The sequence below is a fragment of the Pithys albifrons genome, chromosome 25 (assembly GCF_047495875.1).
Source record: "Pithys albifrons albifrons isolate INPA30051 chromosome 25, PitAlb_v1, whole genome shotgun sequence".
Lineage (NCBI taxonomy): Eukaryota > Metazoa > Chordata > Aves > Passeriformes > Thamnophilidae > Pithys > Pithys albifrons.
This window is the reverse complement of record NC_092482.1, coordinates 5,475,876-5,493,375: the sequence shown is the minus strand read 5'-3', so window position 1 is coordinate 5,493,375 and position 17,500 is coordinate 5,475,876. Positions and strand designations below refer to the sequence as shown.

Here is a 17,500-nt window from a genome sequence, read left to right as displayed (position 1 = left end):
ATGGATTATTCTGGGTGGCTTTTTTGGAACTCCTGACACAGGCAGTGCTGTGGCTGCCCTGGTTGGGAAGGATGAGCTTCCCTGGGAACTCTCTGGACAACCATCTCTTCCTTTGTTCTGTTCTTTCCCTCCTCTCCTCTGTACCTCCCTTTGTCTGACTCTTCCTCCCTCCCTCCCTCCCCTCTCCAGGCTGACAGGCTTCATCTCTAGGAACTTATAATGTCATCACTGGGGCTGGTGGGACAAATGCAGCACAAATTTGTCAGTCCTGTGTCCTCTCCCTTCTCTCTGTGAATTACTGAAAAGGAGCCTCTCAAGGAGGAGTTGTTTTAGGGTGCAATGGCTTGGAACTGGTTTGCTTTTCTTTTTAACACTGAAAAATCTAAAAATCACTCAGTTTGATTGAAAAATAAAATGAGTTGCAATTAGGCATCTGAAGAGCTTTCAGAGCAGTGTCTTTGTGTCTGCACTTCAGCTCTTCCCTTTCTAAACTGCAGCTCTGACAGCAGAATGGGAGCTGCATAATTATCCCCCTGAAGGGCTGGGGCTGGGGGGATTGCAAGCCTGGAATAATCTCCTTTAGAATTCACCCTCGGAGCTGTCGTTGCTGAGAGGCTTTAATTGCTCTGTAATTGCACTGATAGATGATCTCCTGTCTGTGCAGGCACTTCCCATTCCTGCTTTCCAAAGGGTTTCAGCCTTTTATATCAAAGGCAGACTCAGCCTCTCCCCTTTGTGTTGGACCTGAAGTCCCAGATTGGTTTTTTTTCTGATGTTTGAGTGGCAGGGCTGTCCCTGAGGCTGTGCTGGGCAGGGAGGGATGGCTGAGAACTGCCCACTGTCCTGTCACCAGGGAACCAGTGACACCATTTCCCCTGAGGCAGAAGGGGGGATACAAATCCTTGACTTCACACTCCCCATGACAGATTGTCCAGGGAACTTGTGGCTGACCCAAGGCCAGGTTTGGAGCACCCTGGGCTGGTGGGAGGTGTCCCTGCCCATGGCAGGGGTGGCACTGGATGGGCTTTAAGGTCCCTTCCAACCCAAACCATTCTATGATTCTGTGCCTCAAAAAACATCCTCCCATATTGCTGCTCCTTCCAGAATAACAGAAATCCAGAGAGATCCAATTCCCTCTCCTTGATTTCAGTCTGGAGAAGAGAAGGCTCCAAGGACACCTTGGAGTCCCTTCCAGTGGCTAAACGGGCTCCAGGAGAGCTGGAGAGGGACTGGGGACAAGGGATAGAGGGACAGGATAAGGGGAATGGCTTCCCACTGACACTGGGATATTGGGAAGGAATTCCTGGCTGGGAGGGTGGGCAGGCCCTGGCACAGGTGCCCAGAGAAGCTGTGGCTGCCCCAGCCCTGGGAATGTCCAAGACCAGGTTGGACAGGGCTTGGAGCACCCTGGGCTGGTGGGAGGTGTCCACTGAGGTTAGAGCTGGATGGGCTTTGAGGTCCAAATTCCATCCCAATTCTGCTATTCTTTAATTTGGATTTTGTCTTCCCAAGATGTCAGAATTCTGTGGGTTGAATGTGGAATATTTGTGTTCTGAACCTCCTCAAAGTGTTTATGTTCATCTTGCCCTCAGATGCAGCACAGGGCAGGTCTGGCATGGCCTGGCACCACCTGGTGATGGTGACCCTGCTCCTGACACTGAGACAGGGGATGAACATCACTTGGTGGTGATGAACATGTGGATGGGGAACACCAGCAGGAGGGAATGGGGAGAGGTGGAACTGATCATGGTCCCAAGGCTGCCAGAGCTCAAGGAGCCTTTGGACAACACTCTCAGCACAGGGTGGGATTGTTGGGATGTCCTGGGCAGGGCCAGGGGTTGGACTGGATGGTCCTGATGGATCTTTTCCAACCCAGTGTATCCTATGATTCTTTGAAGTGCTGATCATTCACCTTCACAGTTCCCAAGTTCAGGTGTGTGCTGGTTTAAAGGTGAACCAAACAGGAGAAACAAACTCAACACCAAAGAGATTATAAATCAGAGTTACAATTTAATAACAATATTGCAATCAATGCAATGGCACAAAGAGAAATTGGGTTTAACCCCCAAGCCCAGCAGTCTAACCCAGCCCCCTGGGGCACAAACACAGGGGGGTTTGGTGGCCCCTGTGCTGAGCCCCACGTGGTTCCCTCGAGGCCAAAGGCAAAGGAAGGGACAAACCTGTTGGTGCAGATGATGGCACAGTCTGGGCCAGAGTGGTGGCTCCTCCTGGCCAGGGGCTGCTCCTCCTCTGGATCCAATCAGTGGTCCCAGAAGTCCCCAAACCCAAGATTGTGTCCCCTGAGGTTTGGGTGGGAGCCCCCAGTGCCTCCCCCAGGTCAGGGAGTTCCACCCTGGGGGATCTGACTCTGGCAGTCAGGGGGGATTTTGGACTCGTTGCTGGCCCATGGGCAGAGCTGAGCCCTCAGGTGGGTGTGGAGGTGCCAAGGAGTCCCTGCAGGGCAGTTCTCCCAGCTCCTCTGCCAGGCTTCTTTCCCAGCCAGCTCCCAGCCTGAGGGCTCAGCTGTGCCCTGGGCAGCTGCTGCCAGTGGGCCCTTGGGAACAGTTGCTGGGCAATGGCCCAGAGGGTTTGGAATGCCCAGCTTTGGGCACACCCACACAGGGACAAACTGGGCCCACCTGCTGAACTGGGACACTGGGTGACCCCGCTGTGTCCCTGTGTCCCCCAGGAGCCCTACTACGTGCGCTGCATCAAGCCCAATGACAAGAAGTCCCCGCAGGTGTTTGACGAGGAGCGGTGCCGGCACCAAGTGGAGTACCTGGGGCTGCTGGAGAACGTGCGCGTGCGGCGCGCCGGCTACGCCCACCGCCAGACCTACCAGCGCTTCCTGCACAGGTGAGGCCCTGCACAGGGGAGGGTCCTGTACAGGGGAGGGTCCTGCACAGGGGAGGGTCCTGCACAGGGGAGGGTCCTGTACAGGGGAGGGTCCTGCACAGGGGAGGGTCCTGTACAGGGTAGGGTCCTGCACAGGGGAGGGTCCTGTGCAAGGGAGGGTTCTGCACAGGGGAGGGTCCTGTACAGGGGAGGGTCCTGTGCAAGGGAGGGTCCTGCACAGGTGAGGGTCCTGCACAGGTGAGGGTCCTGCACAGGGGAGGGTCCTGTATAGGGGAGGGTCCTGTACAGGTGAGGGTCCTTTATAGGGGAGGGTCCTGCACAGGTGAGGGTCCTGCACAGGGGAGGGTCCTGTACAGGGGAGGGTCCTGCATAGGTGAGGGTCCTGTATAGGGGAGGGTCCTGTACAGGGGCGGGTCCTGCACAGGGGAGGGTCCTGTACAGGGGAGGGTCCTTTACAGGGGAGGGTCCTGCACAGGTGAGGGTCCTGTACAGGGGAGGGTCCTGCACAGGTGAGGGTCCTGTACAGGGGAAGGCCCTGCACAGGGGAGGGTCCTGCACAGGTGAGGGTCCTGTACAGGTGAGGGTCCTGTACAGGGGAGGGTTCTGGACAGTGGAGGGTCCTGCACAGGTGAGGGTCCTGCACAGGGGAGGGTCCTGCACAGGTGAGGGTCCTGTACAGGGGAGGGTCCTGCACAGGAGAGGGTCCTGCACAGGTGAGGGTCCTGTACAGGTGAGGGTTCTGGACAGTGGAGGGTCCTGCACAGGTGAGGGTTCTGCACAGGGGAGGGCAGGATGTCAGACCTACCAGAGGTTCCTGCACAGGTGAGGGCAGGGCTGGCTCCTTGAGGGAGGTCAGACCTACCAGAGGTTCCTACACAGGTGAGGGCAGGGCTGGCTCCTTGAGGGAGGTCAGACCTACCAGAGGTTCCTACACAGGTGAGGGCAGATTTGGCTTCTTTGGGGGAGGTCAGACCTACGAGAAGTTCCTGCACAGGTGAGGGTCCTACACAGGTGAGGGCAGGGCTGACTCCTCAGGAGCGTCAGACCTACCAGAGGTTCCTGCACAGGTGAGGGCAGGGCTGGCTCTCTGTAGGATGTCCCCACCCCTGGACAGGATTTCTTACCCTAGTCCATTGCCCCCCACTCAAAAGGCCCATAGAACTTACCCACTTTCATCTCCCTCAACGCCACATTCTTCCACTTCACAGCCCTCCCTATTCTGTTCCCTGTTCTTGGAGCCTTAAACTCAACTTTAAACCACTCTAATAGTTCACAAAAAGCAGTGGTCTTGGAGACCAAAGATTGCAGGCTACTCCCTTCTTAAGCTGGCCACTCAGAGAAAAAGGGAATCAAACCTTTATCCCCAACTCCCAAAGTTGGTGCTTTCAATTAAAGTGCTTTCTGAGAGTTCTCTATCCTTAAACTGGCCCAAGATAAACCCCACACAAGCTCCAGAACAACAACAGAGCCAACCACAGACCCCAACCCACAACTGAAAATTGCCCCAAGCTGCAGTTGGACAGAAAACAAACCCACTGTGAGCAGTGCTTACCCCACACCACCAGCACTCAGGGAGTCCATTAACCATCACCCCAAACCAGCCCAGGTGTCAGGAGAAGGATCTGCTGCCAGTGATACCAGATAGACCAAACCCACCAGCTCTCCACCTAAATAAACCAAACCCAACACCAAGGTGCAAAAGATACACCCAAACTCATCAGCCATCCACACCCCACACCAGACAGTGACACCAAACCTGCTACTGCAGAGGGAGGTGGAGGGTCAGACACAACTGCCAACCCTCCTGGAACAAAACAAATGCTTAAAAAGGGGATAAAATATGTCATAGAAGTTCCTGCCTGGCCTCCCTCTGAGCCCTGTGGACTGAAAATCCATCCTTGTCAAGCTTCAGCTACCAGAACTCTCAGCCCTTATAGAATCATAGAATCATAGAATCGATTGGGTTGGAAAAGACCTCCAAGATCATCGAGTCCAACCCTTGGTCCAATTCTAGTTCATTTACCAGATCATGGCACTCAGTGCCACGTCCAATCTGTGTTTAAAGATCTCCAGGGCTGGGGAATCCACCCCCTCTCTGGGCAGCCCATTCCAATCCCTGAGCACTCTCTCTGCAAAGAATTTCTTTCTCATCTCCAACTTCAATTTCCCCTGGCAGAGCTTGAGCCCATCGTGCCCCCTTGTCCTATTGCTGAGTGCCTGGGAGAAGAGACCAACCCCCACCTGGCCACAACTTCCCTTCAGGCAGTTCCAGACAGTGCTGAGGTCACCTCTGAGCCTCCTCTTCTCCAGGCTAAACACCCCCAGCTCCCTCAGCCTCTCCCCACAGCACTTGTGCTCCAGTCCCTTCTCCAGCCTCGTTGCTCTTCTCACTTGGGTTGGAAGAGACCTCTGATGATCAAACCCAACCCTTGATCCAACCCCACTGTGATCACCAGCCCAGGGCACAGAGTGCCCTGGGCTGGTGATCACAGTGGGGTTGGATCAAGACATGGTGGATTCTCTGTCCCTGGAGGTGTTTCAGAGGACACTCAGAGCCACATCCAGTCCCTTCTCCAGCCTCGTTGCTCTTCTCTGGCCCCGCTCCAGCCCCTCAATCTCTTTCCTCAACTGAGGGGCCCAGAACTGAACACAACACTCAAGGTGTGGCCTCCCCAAGGCAGAGTCCAGGGGAAGGGTCACTTCCCTGGTCCTGCTGGTCACGCTAGTTTTGATACAGGCCAGGATCCCATTGGCCTTCTTGGCCACCTGGGCACAGCCCTGCCCTTCTCCCCCAGACATCTCACGGGTTTGGATGTGCTCCTTTGCATCAAACCATTTGCCCCAGTTCTCATCACTCATGTGGGAATGTTCATACAACCTGAGTGTGTAAATCTCCATAAATGGGTGGATTTGGCTCTCCCTTGGGGTGCAGTGGAGTCCTGTGGGACTGCTGAGCTGTGGGTGTGTTTGGTGTCCCTCAGCTGGTGGCTCTCACAGTGTCCCCACTGGCTCTGGCTCTGTGTCCAGGTGTGTGTCCCTCTCCTTGGCTCCTAAAATCCCTTTGCTGTGTTCCCCCCCCCCCCCAGCAGGAACATGCAATGAGGATCTTCCCCAGAGCATAACCCTAAAACTTCAGCTCATTAACTTGTGTTTCCTCTCTGAGCTTTGTCTGGTGGTTGCAGGGAAGGTCAGGCAGACCTGGTGGTGCACAAGGACCTTGTGTGGGAGGAGACCCCTGGACTTCCAAAGTGGAAGTCTGAGAAAGGGATGGTATCATGACCCCATTAAACATGTTTTTGATACTTTCTGCCCTCTTAATTCCTGCCAGACTTGTGACAAATGACATGTTTGAGATAGAAATTTGTCCTAAGGTTTCAGTAAATTAACACTGGCCCTGCAGGTTGAACCTCCTCTGATGGAACAGGAAATGGGCTTTTAGTTCTGTTATTGAATCAGGGGAGGAAAGGGCTGTGAGGGCAGGAAAAAATGGAACTATCCAGGCAGGTGGGGTGTTATGAGTTAGAAACAAAGTGCTGGTGAAAGATCCTTTGCTGTTCAGAGGAAAGATTTGCCTGGATTCCTCCTGATACCCAAAGTGGAAGGAATGTTCCAGCTCCCTAAATCCACCTGCAGTGCTGGGACCAGCTCCCCTGGACACCCTGCAGTGCTGGGAATGTGGCATTCATTGCAATTTACTCCCCAGACCTGTGTAATCACCATTAATACAAACAGCAGCTTTGATTTCAGTGAATGTTTGATGAGCTCCCCTGAGCTCCAGCCCAGAAGGGTTTGCAGCAGGAAACCAAATCTGGCAACTGCTGCAGCTCTGGGGCTGTTGGGACTCGTGTTGTGCTCAGCCCTGGGGTGGGCTTGAACCCCTGGGGTGGGGTCAGAACCTGGGGCTGTGTGTCCTGGGGTTGCTCTGAGCCCACTCTGCACCAACTCCTCTGGGTTAAAACACAAGGGAAAGTCTTCTCCTGATCTGGCCTGAGGGCTGTTCTGAGTTTTCTTCCTGATGTCTTTGCCCCTTGTCTTTGGGGGAGCCATTCCCTCTGGGGGGTGTGATCTGGGGTGTGAGCTGGGGTGTGAGCTGGGGTGTGAGCTGGTTCTGAGCTGGTTCTGAGCTGGTTCTGAGCTGGTTCCACCCAGGGATCTCCCAGGATTTCAGTTCCTTTATATTCCATGTACCAGCCTTGTTGGGAGACTGGGACCATGGAGGAGGCCCCAGACCCTCCAGCTCTGGGACACATTTTAAGAGAGATCTTGGGTGATTTTGGGATGGAACTTTGCCCTCTGTTTACATTCTCAAAGATATTACAAAGTTCAGGCCCACAGACAGACATTTGATGCCCTGACAGGCCCCTGAGGTTTTCAGGTGTTTGAGCCCAAAACAGATCCCTGGGTTTGGTTTTGCTGATTCCTCTTAGAGGGCACAGGAGGTCTGGGTCAGGTTATATATAGAAAATACACACATATATACATATATGAGAGCATGTGTGCCTGGTTTTATCTGTATGTATGTCCATGTGTGTGTAAAACATAAAAAATAACTCTCCTTTCTGTGGGAGTTTGTTGTTAGTCATCCCTAAATCCTGGAAGGCAGTTGGTATCTCCTGTCTCCCACCTGGGAATGAAGCCAAGCACAGTCAGGACCATCAATAAATGTCCTTTTCAAGCTTTCCTTGAATAAATAAACCTTTCCCTTGAGCTCTGTGCCAGCCAGGCTGCCCTGCCCAGTTTGCAGCAGGTGAGATCTGAGGATCCTCAGTGGGAGCAGGAGCTGCTGTGCCTTCACTGCCTCTCCCAGGCTGGTGCCAGGCCTGGCAGGACCCTGTGCCTCCCATGGATGGGCTGAATCCTCCTGGTTTAATGCATAACTCACCATCAAAGCAGTGCTGCTGGGATTTCAGGAGGGGGAATGGGAGTGTAACCCAACCCCATCCCCACCAAGGCATCCCTGTGCCCATTCCAGGCCATGCCCAGCCCAGCCTGGCAGTGACACCCAGAGCTGTGGGCAGGGAGGGGCAGCCCAGCTGCCTCTGCACACCAACACTGCCCATTAAAACCTTGGAATTCCACGGCTTAGGAGGGCTGGACTGGGAATTGCTGACTCCAGGAGCAGCCTCATCCATGCTGGGTGTTTCCATTGGGGAAAGGAGAACAAAGATGGGTAGGAAAGGATGTTCTGTGTCTGAGTGCCCTTGGAAGCTGTGGGGACATGCAGGCAGCACAGGAGGGGCTGTGGGGACGTGCAGGCAGCACAGGAGGGGTTGGGGGGATGTGCAGGCAGCACAGGAGGGGCTGTGGGGATGTGCAGGCAGCACAGGAGGGGCTGTGGGGATGTGCAGGCAGCACAGACAGGGCTGGGGGGATGTGCAGGCAGCACAGGAGGGGCTGGGGGATGTGCAGGCAGAACAGACAGAGCTGGGGGGACGTGCAGGTAGCACAGACAGAGCTGGGGGATGTGCAGGCAGCACAAACAGGGCTGGGGGATGTGCAGGCAGCACAGGAGGGGCTGGGGGATGTGCAGGCAGCACAGGAGGGGCTGTGGGGACGTGCAGGCAGCACAGGAGGGGCTGGGGGATGTGCAGGCAGCACAGACAGGGCTGTGGGGATGTGCAGGCAGCACAGACAGGGCTGGGGGGATGTGCAGGCAGCACAGACAGGGCTGGGGGGATGTGCAGGCAGAACAGGAGGGGCTGAGGGATGTGCAGGCAGCACAGGAGGGGCTGGGGGGATGTGCAGGTAGCACAGACAGAGCTGGGGGGATGTGCAGGTAGCACAGACAGAGCTGGGGGATGTGCAGGCAGCACAGACAGGGCTGGGGGGATGTGCAGGCAGCACAGACAGAGCTGGGGGATGTGCAGGCAGCACAGGAGGGGCTGTGGGGATGTGCAGGCAGCACAGACAGGGCTGGGGGATGTGCAGGCAGCACAGACAGGGCTGGTGGGTGTGCAGGCAGAACAGACAGAGCTGGGGGGATGTGCAGGCAGCACAGACAGAGCTGGGGGGATGTGCAGGCAGCACAGACAGGGCTGGTGGGTGTGCAGGCAGAACAGACAGAGCTGGGGGATGTGCAGGCAGCACAGACAGAGCTGGGGGATGTGCAGGTAGCACAGACAGAGCTGGGGGGATGTGCAGGCAGCACAGGAGGGGCTGTGGGGTCAGTGGGCAGTTACGCCAGGCTGGCACTGGGAATGCTGTGGGGAAGGAGTCAGTGCCATTGGAGACACATGCCCTGGCAGGGCTGGGAACAGCAGGAGTGCCAGGATGTCCCTCCACCTGGGAGGGGAGGGACAGAGGCTGTTGGCCTTAGGGGGCCTTTGAATGTCATAGCCTGGGTCTGTTGGAAAGAAGGAAGAGGATTTAACATTTGGGGCAGGTTTTCAGTTCTCTGACATCCCTCTTCTCCTGATCCCCTTTGGTGGGGCAAGCCTGGTCCATACTCTGGTCCATATCCTGGTCCATTGCTTAGTCAATAGCCTGATTCCCAGCCTGGCTCCCAGCCTGGTCCATAGTCTGGTTCCCAGCCTGGTCCATAGTCTGGTTCCCAGCCTGGTCTATACACTCATCCACAGCCTGATTCCCAGCCTGGTCCATATCCTGGTCCATAGGCTGGTTCCCAGCCTGGTCCACAGCTTGGCTCCCACTCTGGTCCACAGCCTGGTCCATAGGCCAGTCCATAGCCTGATTCCCAGCCTGGCTCCCTGCCTGTTTCATAGCCTGGTCCAGAGCCTGATCCATAGTGTGGTTCCCAGCCTGTTCCACAGCCTGACTCCCAGCTTGGTCCATAGGCTGGTCCATAGGTTAGTTCCCAGCCTGGTCCATAGCCTGATCCATAGCCTGGTCCATGCCCTGGTTCCCAGCCTGGTCCAAGGCCTGCTCCATGGCCTGGCTCCCTGCTTGGTCCATAGGCTGGTCCATAGGTTGGTCTCAGCCTGGTCCATATCCTGGTCCATACCCTCGTCCATGCCCTGGTTCCCAGCCTGGTCCAAGGCCTGCTCCACAGCCTGGCTCCCAGCTTGGTCCATAGGCTGGTTCCCAGCTGGTTCCCAGCCCTGGGGGTTGCCCTGACACTCTTCTTGGCTCTTCTTTTTTGCTTTCCTAACGTAAATATCTCAAGGCAGAAGAGTCTCCCAGTGAATGAATTCTTGCAGGAACATTTTCCTGCTGAGAGCCACTGAGCAGTGTTGGTGTCCTGTGTGTGTCTGAGGGCAGGGATGCTTTTCCCAGCCAAGTGCACATGCAGAGTCTTCTATGAGCCTGAAGAGGGTTTTTTGAGGGCTGTTTGTTTATCAGTGAGGTCCCTGTGACCTGATGGTGTGCACAGTGTGCACTTCCCTTTTCCCACAGCATATTCCAAAGGGTGGTTGATGAATGAATGTGACACTGGGATGTGTTTCCATCCACCTTGTTTCAGCCTGTGCAGTACCTCCTGCAGTGCCTCCACTCCCAGGAAAAGTTAATTGTGTGGCTGTTTAAGTGTAGCTGAGGATTCTGAATGTCTGAAACATTGAAATTAATGCTTGCCTTGGCTTGGGGGCTTTTAAGTGAGAAGTGCCTGAGATTTCCCTGTGCATGTTTTATTTAGAACACGAACGTGGGTCCTATCGCAGCAAAAGTGTCTATTACAGGTTTTATTATGCCCATAAATCTTGTGCAGAAAATTCATTGCTGCTTTTTGCACAGGCCTGTTCACCTAATCAGCACTTTGCAGGGCTGGTAAATCTAACAGAGAGCTTGAGCTGATCCTGGCACTTCGGGGCTGATTTGGAGTTCTCAGAGTTCCAACCTGCATTTTCTGTCTGGGGGAAAAGGGGTTTGTTCTCTCTGGGGGCAAAGGGGTTTGGAGAGGGAAGGTGGGAGCAGTGCCCACCCTCAGCTCCAGGCACTGCTGGTGTTGGCACAGGCTGGGGCAGCCAAGGAGGTGCTGCTGGGGGAGGTGACAGACTTGGTCAGAAACAGCTCCCAAAGCCATGCATGGGAAGAGTTGTTTGCAGAATTTTTACATCTGAGTTTTCTGACAAAGCAGTTGCTTGCAGGTGGCTGCTTGTGCAGAATGTGGGCCAAGCAAAGCTTTCCTTCCTCACAAAAAAAAAACATTAAAAAAATGAGAATTCTGTGCTGAGTGTGAATAATGGAACTGCCAAATCTGCAGGAGGCCAATGCTGAGGTTTGTCCTGTTGCATCAGCTCAGTGCTGATGAAATGAGCTCCTCCCAGGGTTCTTTCTCAGCCTCTCCCAAAACCTCTTGCATTCATTTTCCTTGGATTTTGGGGCTCATGATCCCTACAGAGGGTGTCTTTGGGCTCCTCCATCCACAATCAGTTTTATTGCATTCAGATCACAATTGTCCCTAGAACCAGCTGAGGGCTGTCCTGGAGGACCTCAGTGACCCCTTCCCACCTGCAGGTACAAGATGCTGTCGGAGTTCACGTGGCCCAACCACGACCTGCCCTCGGACAGGGAGGCCGTGCAGAAGCTCATCGAGTGTCACGGCTTCCAGCGCGACGTGGCCTACGGCAAGACCAAGCTCTTCATCCGCACGCCCCAGACCCTCTTCACCCTGGAGGAGCTGCACGCCAAGATGCTGGTCAGGATTGTCCTCTTCCTGCAGAAGGTAAAGCTCAGCTGACTGCCCTGAAAAACTCCCTTCAGGTTCCTTAAAACACCTTTGCTCTCCCTCTGGACTTGCAGGAGGGAGGAGGTGGCAGGATTGGGCTGAAGCTCTGCCAGGGGAGGTTTAGGTTGGATATCACAAAGAAATTCTTTGCAGAGAGTGCTCAGGCATTGGCATGGGCTGCCCAGAGAGGGGGTGGATTCCCCATCCCTGGAGAAGAGATGAGACTGGACGTGTCACTGAGTGCCATGATCTGGTGATCACAGTGGGGTTGGACCAAGGGTTGGACTCGATGATCTCAGAGGTCTCTTCCAACCCAGCTGTGGGGGTGACAGTGTGTGTGTGTATCCCCTGATGTCTGAGGTGACTGATGGAGAGATTGATATGGAGCAGGTCAGTGTATCCTTGAAGGAAAGCAGTTTGAGTGCACATTGAGGAGCAGGAGCCACCTGTGCAATGTGGGATACCTTGGAGCCAGTAAAATGTTTCCATGTGTGTTGGGTGAACTGACTGGCCAAGAGTGTGATAACAAGTTGGACACAAGACGAGATAAAAGGTGAAGCTGTAACTAAAAAGAAACTCTTAAGTTGTCAGCCTTCTGATCGAGCCTTCTGGTGCTGCTGTGCCTGACCCTCTTCTGGCCATCATTAGCACCCCCCTTACCCCTACAAATGGTGACCCCAACACCCAGATGATTCTATGATTCCATGATTTGGTCACTGCTTTTGGTAAAGCCCTTCTGGTGGTGCTCCCTGTGGCTGCTCTGAGGCTGTGGTGAGGTGGGATGTGCTGAAGGGAAGTTGTGGCCAGGTGGGGGTTGGTCTCTTCTCCCAGGCACTCAGCAATAGGACAAGGGGGCACGATGGGCTCAAGCTCTGCCAGGGGAAATTGAAGTTGGAGATGAGAAAGAAATTCTTTGCAGAGAGAGTGCTCAGGGATTGGAATGGGCTGCCCAGAGAGGGGGTGGATTCCCCATCCCTGGAGGTTTTTCAGCTGAGCTTGGCCGTGGCACTGAGTGCCATGATCTGGTAAAGGGACTGGAGTTGGACCAAGGGTTGGACTTGATGATCTCAGAGGTCTTTTCCAACCCAATCCATTCTATGATTCAATGGATGTGGCACTGAGTGAGAATCCACCATGTCTTGATCCAACCCCACTGTGATCACCAGCCCAGGGCACTGAGTGCCCTGGGCTGGTGATCGCAGTAGGGTTGGATCAAGGGTTGGACTTGATGATCTCAGAGGGCTTTTCCAACCCAATCCATTCTATGATTCTATGATTGTATTATTGCTGGTTACTTTTAAAAACTTGTTCTTTCCTCTGTGGAAAGGAGTTGCCTGGGAGCTTTTATGGCTGAAGCACAGAATTCCAGAATCCCAGGATGGTTTGGTTGGAAGGGACCTCAGAGACTTTTCTGTGCCCCAACCAGGAGTTTTGTCCCCACGGCTGATCAGGACCATCAGCCACAGAGCCACTACTGACCTTTCACAGGTGGAAACTGTGTCAGCCTCTGCTGTGCATCACCTTGGACATGGATTGTCAGGGAGAGACCTGGGACAAGGGATGGAGGGACAGGACACAGGGAATGGCTTCCCACTGCCAGAGGGCAGGGACAGGTGGGATATTGGGAAGGAATTCCTGGCTGGAAGGGTGGGCAGGCCCTGGCACAGGTGCCCAGAGAAGCTGTGGCTGCCCCAGCCCTGGGAGTGTCCCAGGCCAGGTTGGACAGGGCTTGGAGCACCCTGGGCTGGTGGGAGGTGTCCCTGCCCATGGCAGGGGTGGCACTGGGTGGGCTTTGATGTCCCTTCCAACCCAAACCATTCTATGATTCTCTTTCTGTAAACTGTCTGTATGAGTGAAATCTGTCTGGCAAAGAAGAGGTGGTGGGACTGACTGTCCTAACGACGGGGGTTGTTGATTAGTTCAAAATTCTTAGAAATGTGTCTCTTAAAATGTGTCTTTTCTTTGCTGTTCTTGGAACTTTGGAAAGAACAGAACTTTTGAATCCTTTTCTGTCCCTCAGAAGTAGGAACTGCTGCCAGATGGGTGTAAAAACTTCACATAACACAGGCTGGAAAACACCTGATGGACTGAGTCACTCCTGGGGAAGTAGAAGAGCCTGAGGGAGCAGTTCCCCTCTGCAAGCCCCAGGAGCTCTGTGGGACACTCCATTGTGGTGTTGGCAGTGCCTGGGATGTGATTCCCTTTCTGGAAAAACAACCAATCTGAGCAGTGTGAGGAGAAAATACCAAGTGCAGGGTTGGTCTCTGCTGGTGTTTGTTGTGCCAGATGGTTTGTGTTTAGTGAGGAATTCTGTAAGTTCTGTGTGTGAGGAGTTTTCCTGGCAGTGCCAGGCTCGGGCTCTGCAGGATGTGGGCACTGCCAGTCTCTGAGCTTTGTGCTCCAGAGTTTTCTTCCCTGGTTTCAGCAGTTCTGCTGCTGAGCTTCACCACAGCTTTCTTGGACTACTCATCATCACCTTCCAGGTCTCTTCCCTGGAAAGGATAAGACACTCTTCCAAAAGCTCAGTTCTGGTTCATTCCTTTGGGGTGAGCTGGGGCCTCATCACTCTCTACAACTCCCTGAAGGGATGTTGGACCCAGGTGGGGGTTGGTCTCTTCTCCCAGACAACCAACAGTAGGACAAGAGGGCACAGGCTGAAGCTCTGCCAGGGGAGGTTTAGGTTGCAGATCAGAGAGAAATTCTTTGCAGAGAGAGTGCTCAGGGATTGGAATGGGCTGCCCAGAGAGGGGGTGGATTCCCCATCCCTGGAGGTGTTTAAGATGAGACTGGATGTGGCACTGAGTGCCATGATCTGGTGATCCCAGTGGGGTTGGATCAAAGGTTGGACTTGATGATCTCAGAGGTCTCTTCCAACCCAGCTGATTCTGTGGTCAATAAAACTCACAATCCCAGTTATGGGGGCAAAATCTGGAATACTTTATTGAGCACACAAGACTCAATTTAAGGTTTCAGGGGAGCACCTGCTAATAGGGAGGAAGGGTTATGGTAATCCAGGACATGATTCTATGATTCTAATCTGTGGGGCCCCTCACACGCCCTGGGAGGAGTTTCTGGATCATCAGCTGGGCCTCCCCTGTGCTCTCTGTGGCTTCCAGGGAGCAGGTTCCTGCCTGCAGCCCCTTTGTGAGCACCTTGCCCTCATTTGGTGCCTTCAGGGAGGTCACTGGGCCACCCCATTAACCCACAGTCCCTTTTTGTGCAGCAGAATGGGGTGAGTTAATGAGCTCCTCGTTGAATAACCTGCAGGGGGGACACCTTGTCCCTGGGTGACCTCAGTTTTCACATGAAACCACTGAGGGACTGAGAGGTGACCTGCTCAGAAATTGCAAGGTTCAGTTTCTGGAGAGTGGTTTGAGGGCTGTCACTGTGTGCTGGTTTAAAGGTGAACCTGCAGGAGAAACAAACCCAACATGAAAGAGGTTGTAAGTCAGAGTTAAAATTCAGTAACAATATTACAATAAATGCAATGGCACAAAGAGAAATTGGGTTTAACCCCCAAGCCCAGCAGTCTAACCCAGCCCCCTGGGGCACAAACACAGGGGGGTTTGGTGGCCCCTGTGCTGAGCCCCACGTGGTTCCCCAGAGGCCAAAGGCAAAGGAAGGGACAAACCTGTTGGTGCAGATGATGGCACAGTCTGGGCCAGAGTGGTGGCTCCTCCTGGCCAGGGGCTGCTCCTCCTCTGCATCCCATGAGTGGTTCCCCAGTCCCCAAAGCCCAAGATTGTCTCCCCTGAGGTTTGGGTGGGAGCCCCCAGTGCCTCCCCCAGGGCAGGGAGTTCCACCCTGGGGGATCTGACTCTGGCACTCAGGGGGGATTTTGGACTCGTTGCTGGCCCCTGAGCAGAGCTGAGCCCTCAGGTGGGTGTGGAGGTGCCAAGGAGTCCCTGCAGGGCAGTTCTCCCAGCTCCTCTGCCAGGCTTCTTTCCCAGCCAGCTCCCAGCCTGAGGGCTCAGCTGTGCCCTGGGCAGCTGCTGCCAATGGGCCCTTGGGAACAGTTGCTGGGCAATGGCCCAGAGGGTTTGGAATGCCCAGCTTTGGGCACGCCCACACAGGGACAAACTGGGCCCACCTGCTCAGCTGGGACAGAGGGGAATTTCCCTCTGCCTTTCCTCAGGTTCAGCTGAAAACAAAATGATTCCTTTCATGAAGTTGTTGCAGTTGTTGCTGTTTCTGGCTGAACTGGGATAAGTGTAAAAAGGCCAATATTCAGTTCTTGGAAATGTGATGGGAATTGTGTTTCTGATGGGGCTGGAGTGGCAGTGAGGGGAGTCCCTCAGGAACTGCTGTGGCACTTTCCCCTTGCTCACTCCGACACAGCTTTGAAGCTCCTAAATCCTTTTGTTTCTCCTCTTGCTCCTGGTTCAGCTCCCAAGGACAATCCATGTGCAAGCACAAAGCAAAGCAGGTTCCTGAAGGCCACATCCCTCCCTCCTCCTGTTCCCTGACTGCAAGGACAGAGCTCCAGCAGTCTTGTGCTTCTGGGAATGCAGAAATCCTTGAGCATCCAACAGGCCTTGTTTGTGCTGGTGGTGGCTCCTGCCAGGGCACCACAAAGCTCCTCCATCACATCCATCCCAGGAGAGGCACAGCTGGGACACAGCACAGCAGCTTTGGGGGTTTGCTGCACAGTCTGGGCTGGGCTCTGGGCTGGGCCCAACCCGGAGGAGAGCAGGGCTGAGCAGTGTTTACCCCCAAAAGTACCTGATCAGGGATAGTGGATCAGCTCTCTGCTCCCACGAGGGGTTTGCTGTGGTTTTGTGTGGCATCAGCTGTGCTGGTTATTACAGACCAGCTCATTGTGGTGCTCCTTGGGGTTCTCTTGTTGCAAGAGCAAAAGGGACAGAAGTCAAACTGCTGGTGCATGTTGCCCTCCCTGCCCTGTTCCCCTCTCTGGGAACTTTCCTCTTCTACACAAAGTACTGAGGTAGGACATGGAGGCAGCTTTTTGTTACTGCTCTGTGAGAAACCTCCAGTCAGGTTCTGATTTACCTCATGAAGGATTTTTGGGGATAACAAAAGCTCCTTCTCAAGTGTTCAGGGTCCTGAGGGCTCTGAGGAAACCTGGGTGGCCAGAGCTGCTTTCCTTTAGCTCAGCCCTCCCTGCTTATCCTGAGTGTTCCTCTCCCAGGCTCTGGAATGCAAAGGGGGAGCTCTCCAGAGTCCTGGACCTTGCAACTAAACCAGGAGGCTCTGAACAAAATAAGTGCTCATTAAACAGCCCATCAACAGAAGAGGCTGGGCTGATGTCTGAAAGAAAGAAGAGGCCAAAAACCCCTAATTTTGGGAAATTTCTGATAACTGCTTTGCAAAATGTTGTTTGCACAGCAGGGCTGCTGAACAGCATGAAGTGCTGAATCTCTTTGTTCTGGTACAAATTGTCTGGTAATTCTAGAAACGAGTGTACCGTGGGTTAGAAGTCAATTAAACTAACCAGACATTTCAATAGGATGAAATGGTAAAGATCCAAGATTTTGGAGAGGTGGAGCCAAGGTTTGACAGGTCATGTCACTGAACAAAGAAAAGGCAGAAATCCAACAGTGATGAAGATGCTTCAAGACCACCCTGAGGGATGAAGTCAGGAGAGCACTGCCCAAATTCGAAGCCAAAAGAAAAAAGCTCCGCCCAAGACTTCACCCAGTCATTAATATGGAAATTAGAAGGTGTTAACTATGAAGTTAAGGCTATAAATGGGTTATTTTCCACAAACAAGTCAGGCAAGTTTTTGCCCAGCATGAACTGGCTATGCCTCCAAGGTTGTCAATCAAGTCCTTGCTGCTATTAGAATAAAACTTTCCCTTAGCAGTGATTGGTTTGGTGGCGTTTTCGCTTCTCACGTCTGAGGTGTGAGGTGGATCCTTTGTAAGGGTCAGGTCTGTCTGGGAGATGCAGCAGTTTGTCCCCCCTTCCAGCACCTCTGCTGTGTCCCTGTGAGCTCTGCCCCAGCCCTGCCTGTCCCTGCCGTGTTTGCCGCCGGCAGGTGGGGCCGTGGGAGGCTGGAGA

At 54.0% G+C, this 17,500-nt stretch overlaps 1 protein-coding gene across 2 annotated transcripts in view; it reads left to right on the top strand.

The window, feature by feature from the left end:
* The window catches only part of MYO1D (myosin ID), a 215,458-nt gene that overhangs the window by 91,323 nt on the left and 106,635 nt on the right, over window positions 1-17,500 (top strand). For both annotated transcript variants that reach the window (XM_071577407.1, XM_071577408.1), the window contains exons 15-16: window positions 2,690-2,856; window positions 11,269-11,476. In XM_071577407.1, coding sequence (XP_071433508.1) covers window positions 2,690-2,856; window positions 11,269-11,476 — 375 coding nt within the window. The remainder of the gene's footprint in view (window positions 1-2,689; window positions 2,857-11,268; window positions 11,477-17,500) is intronic.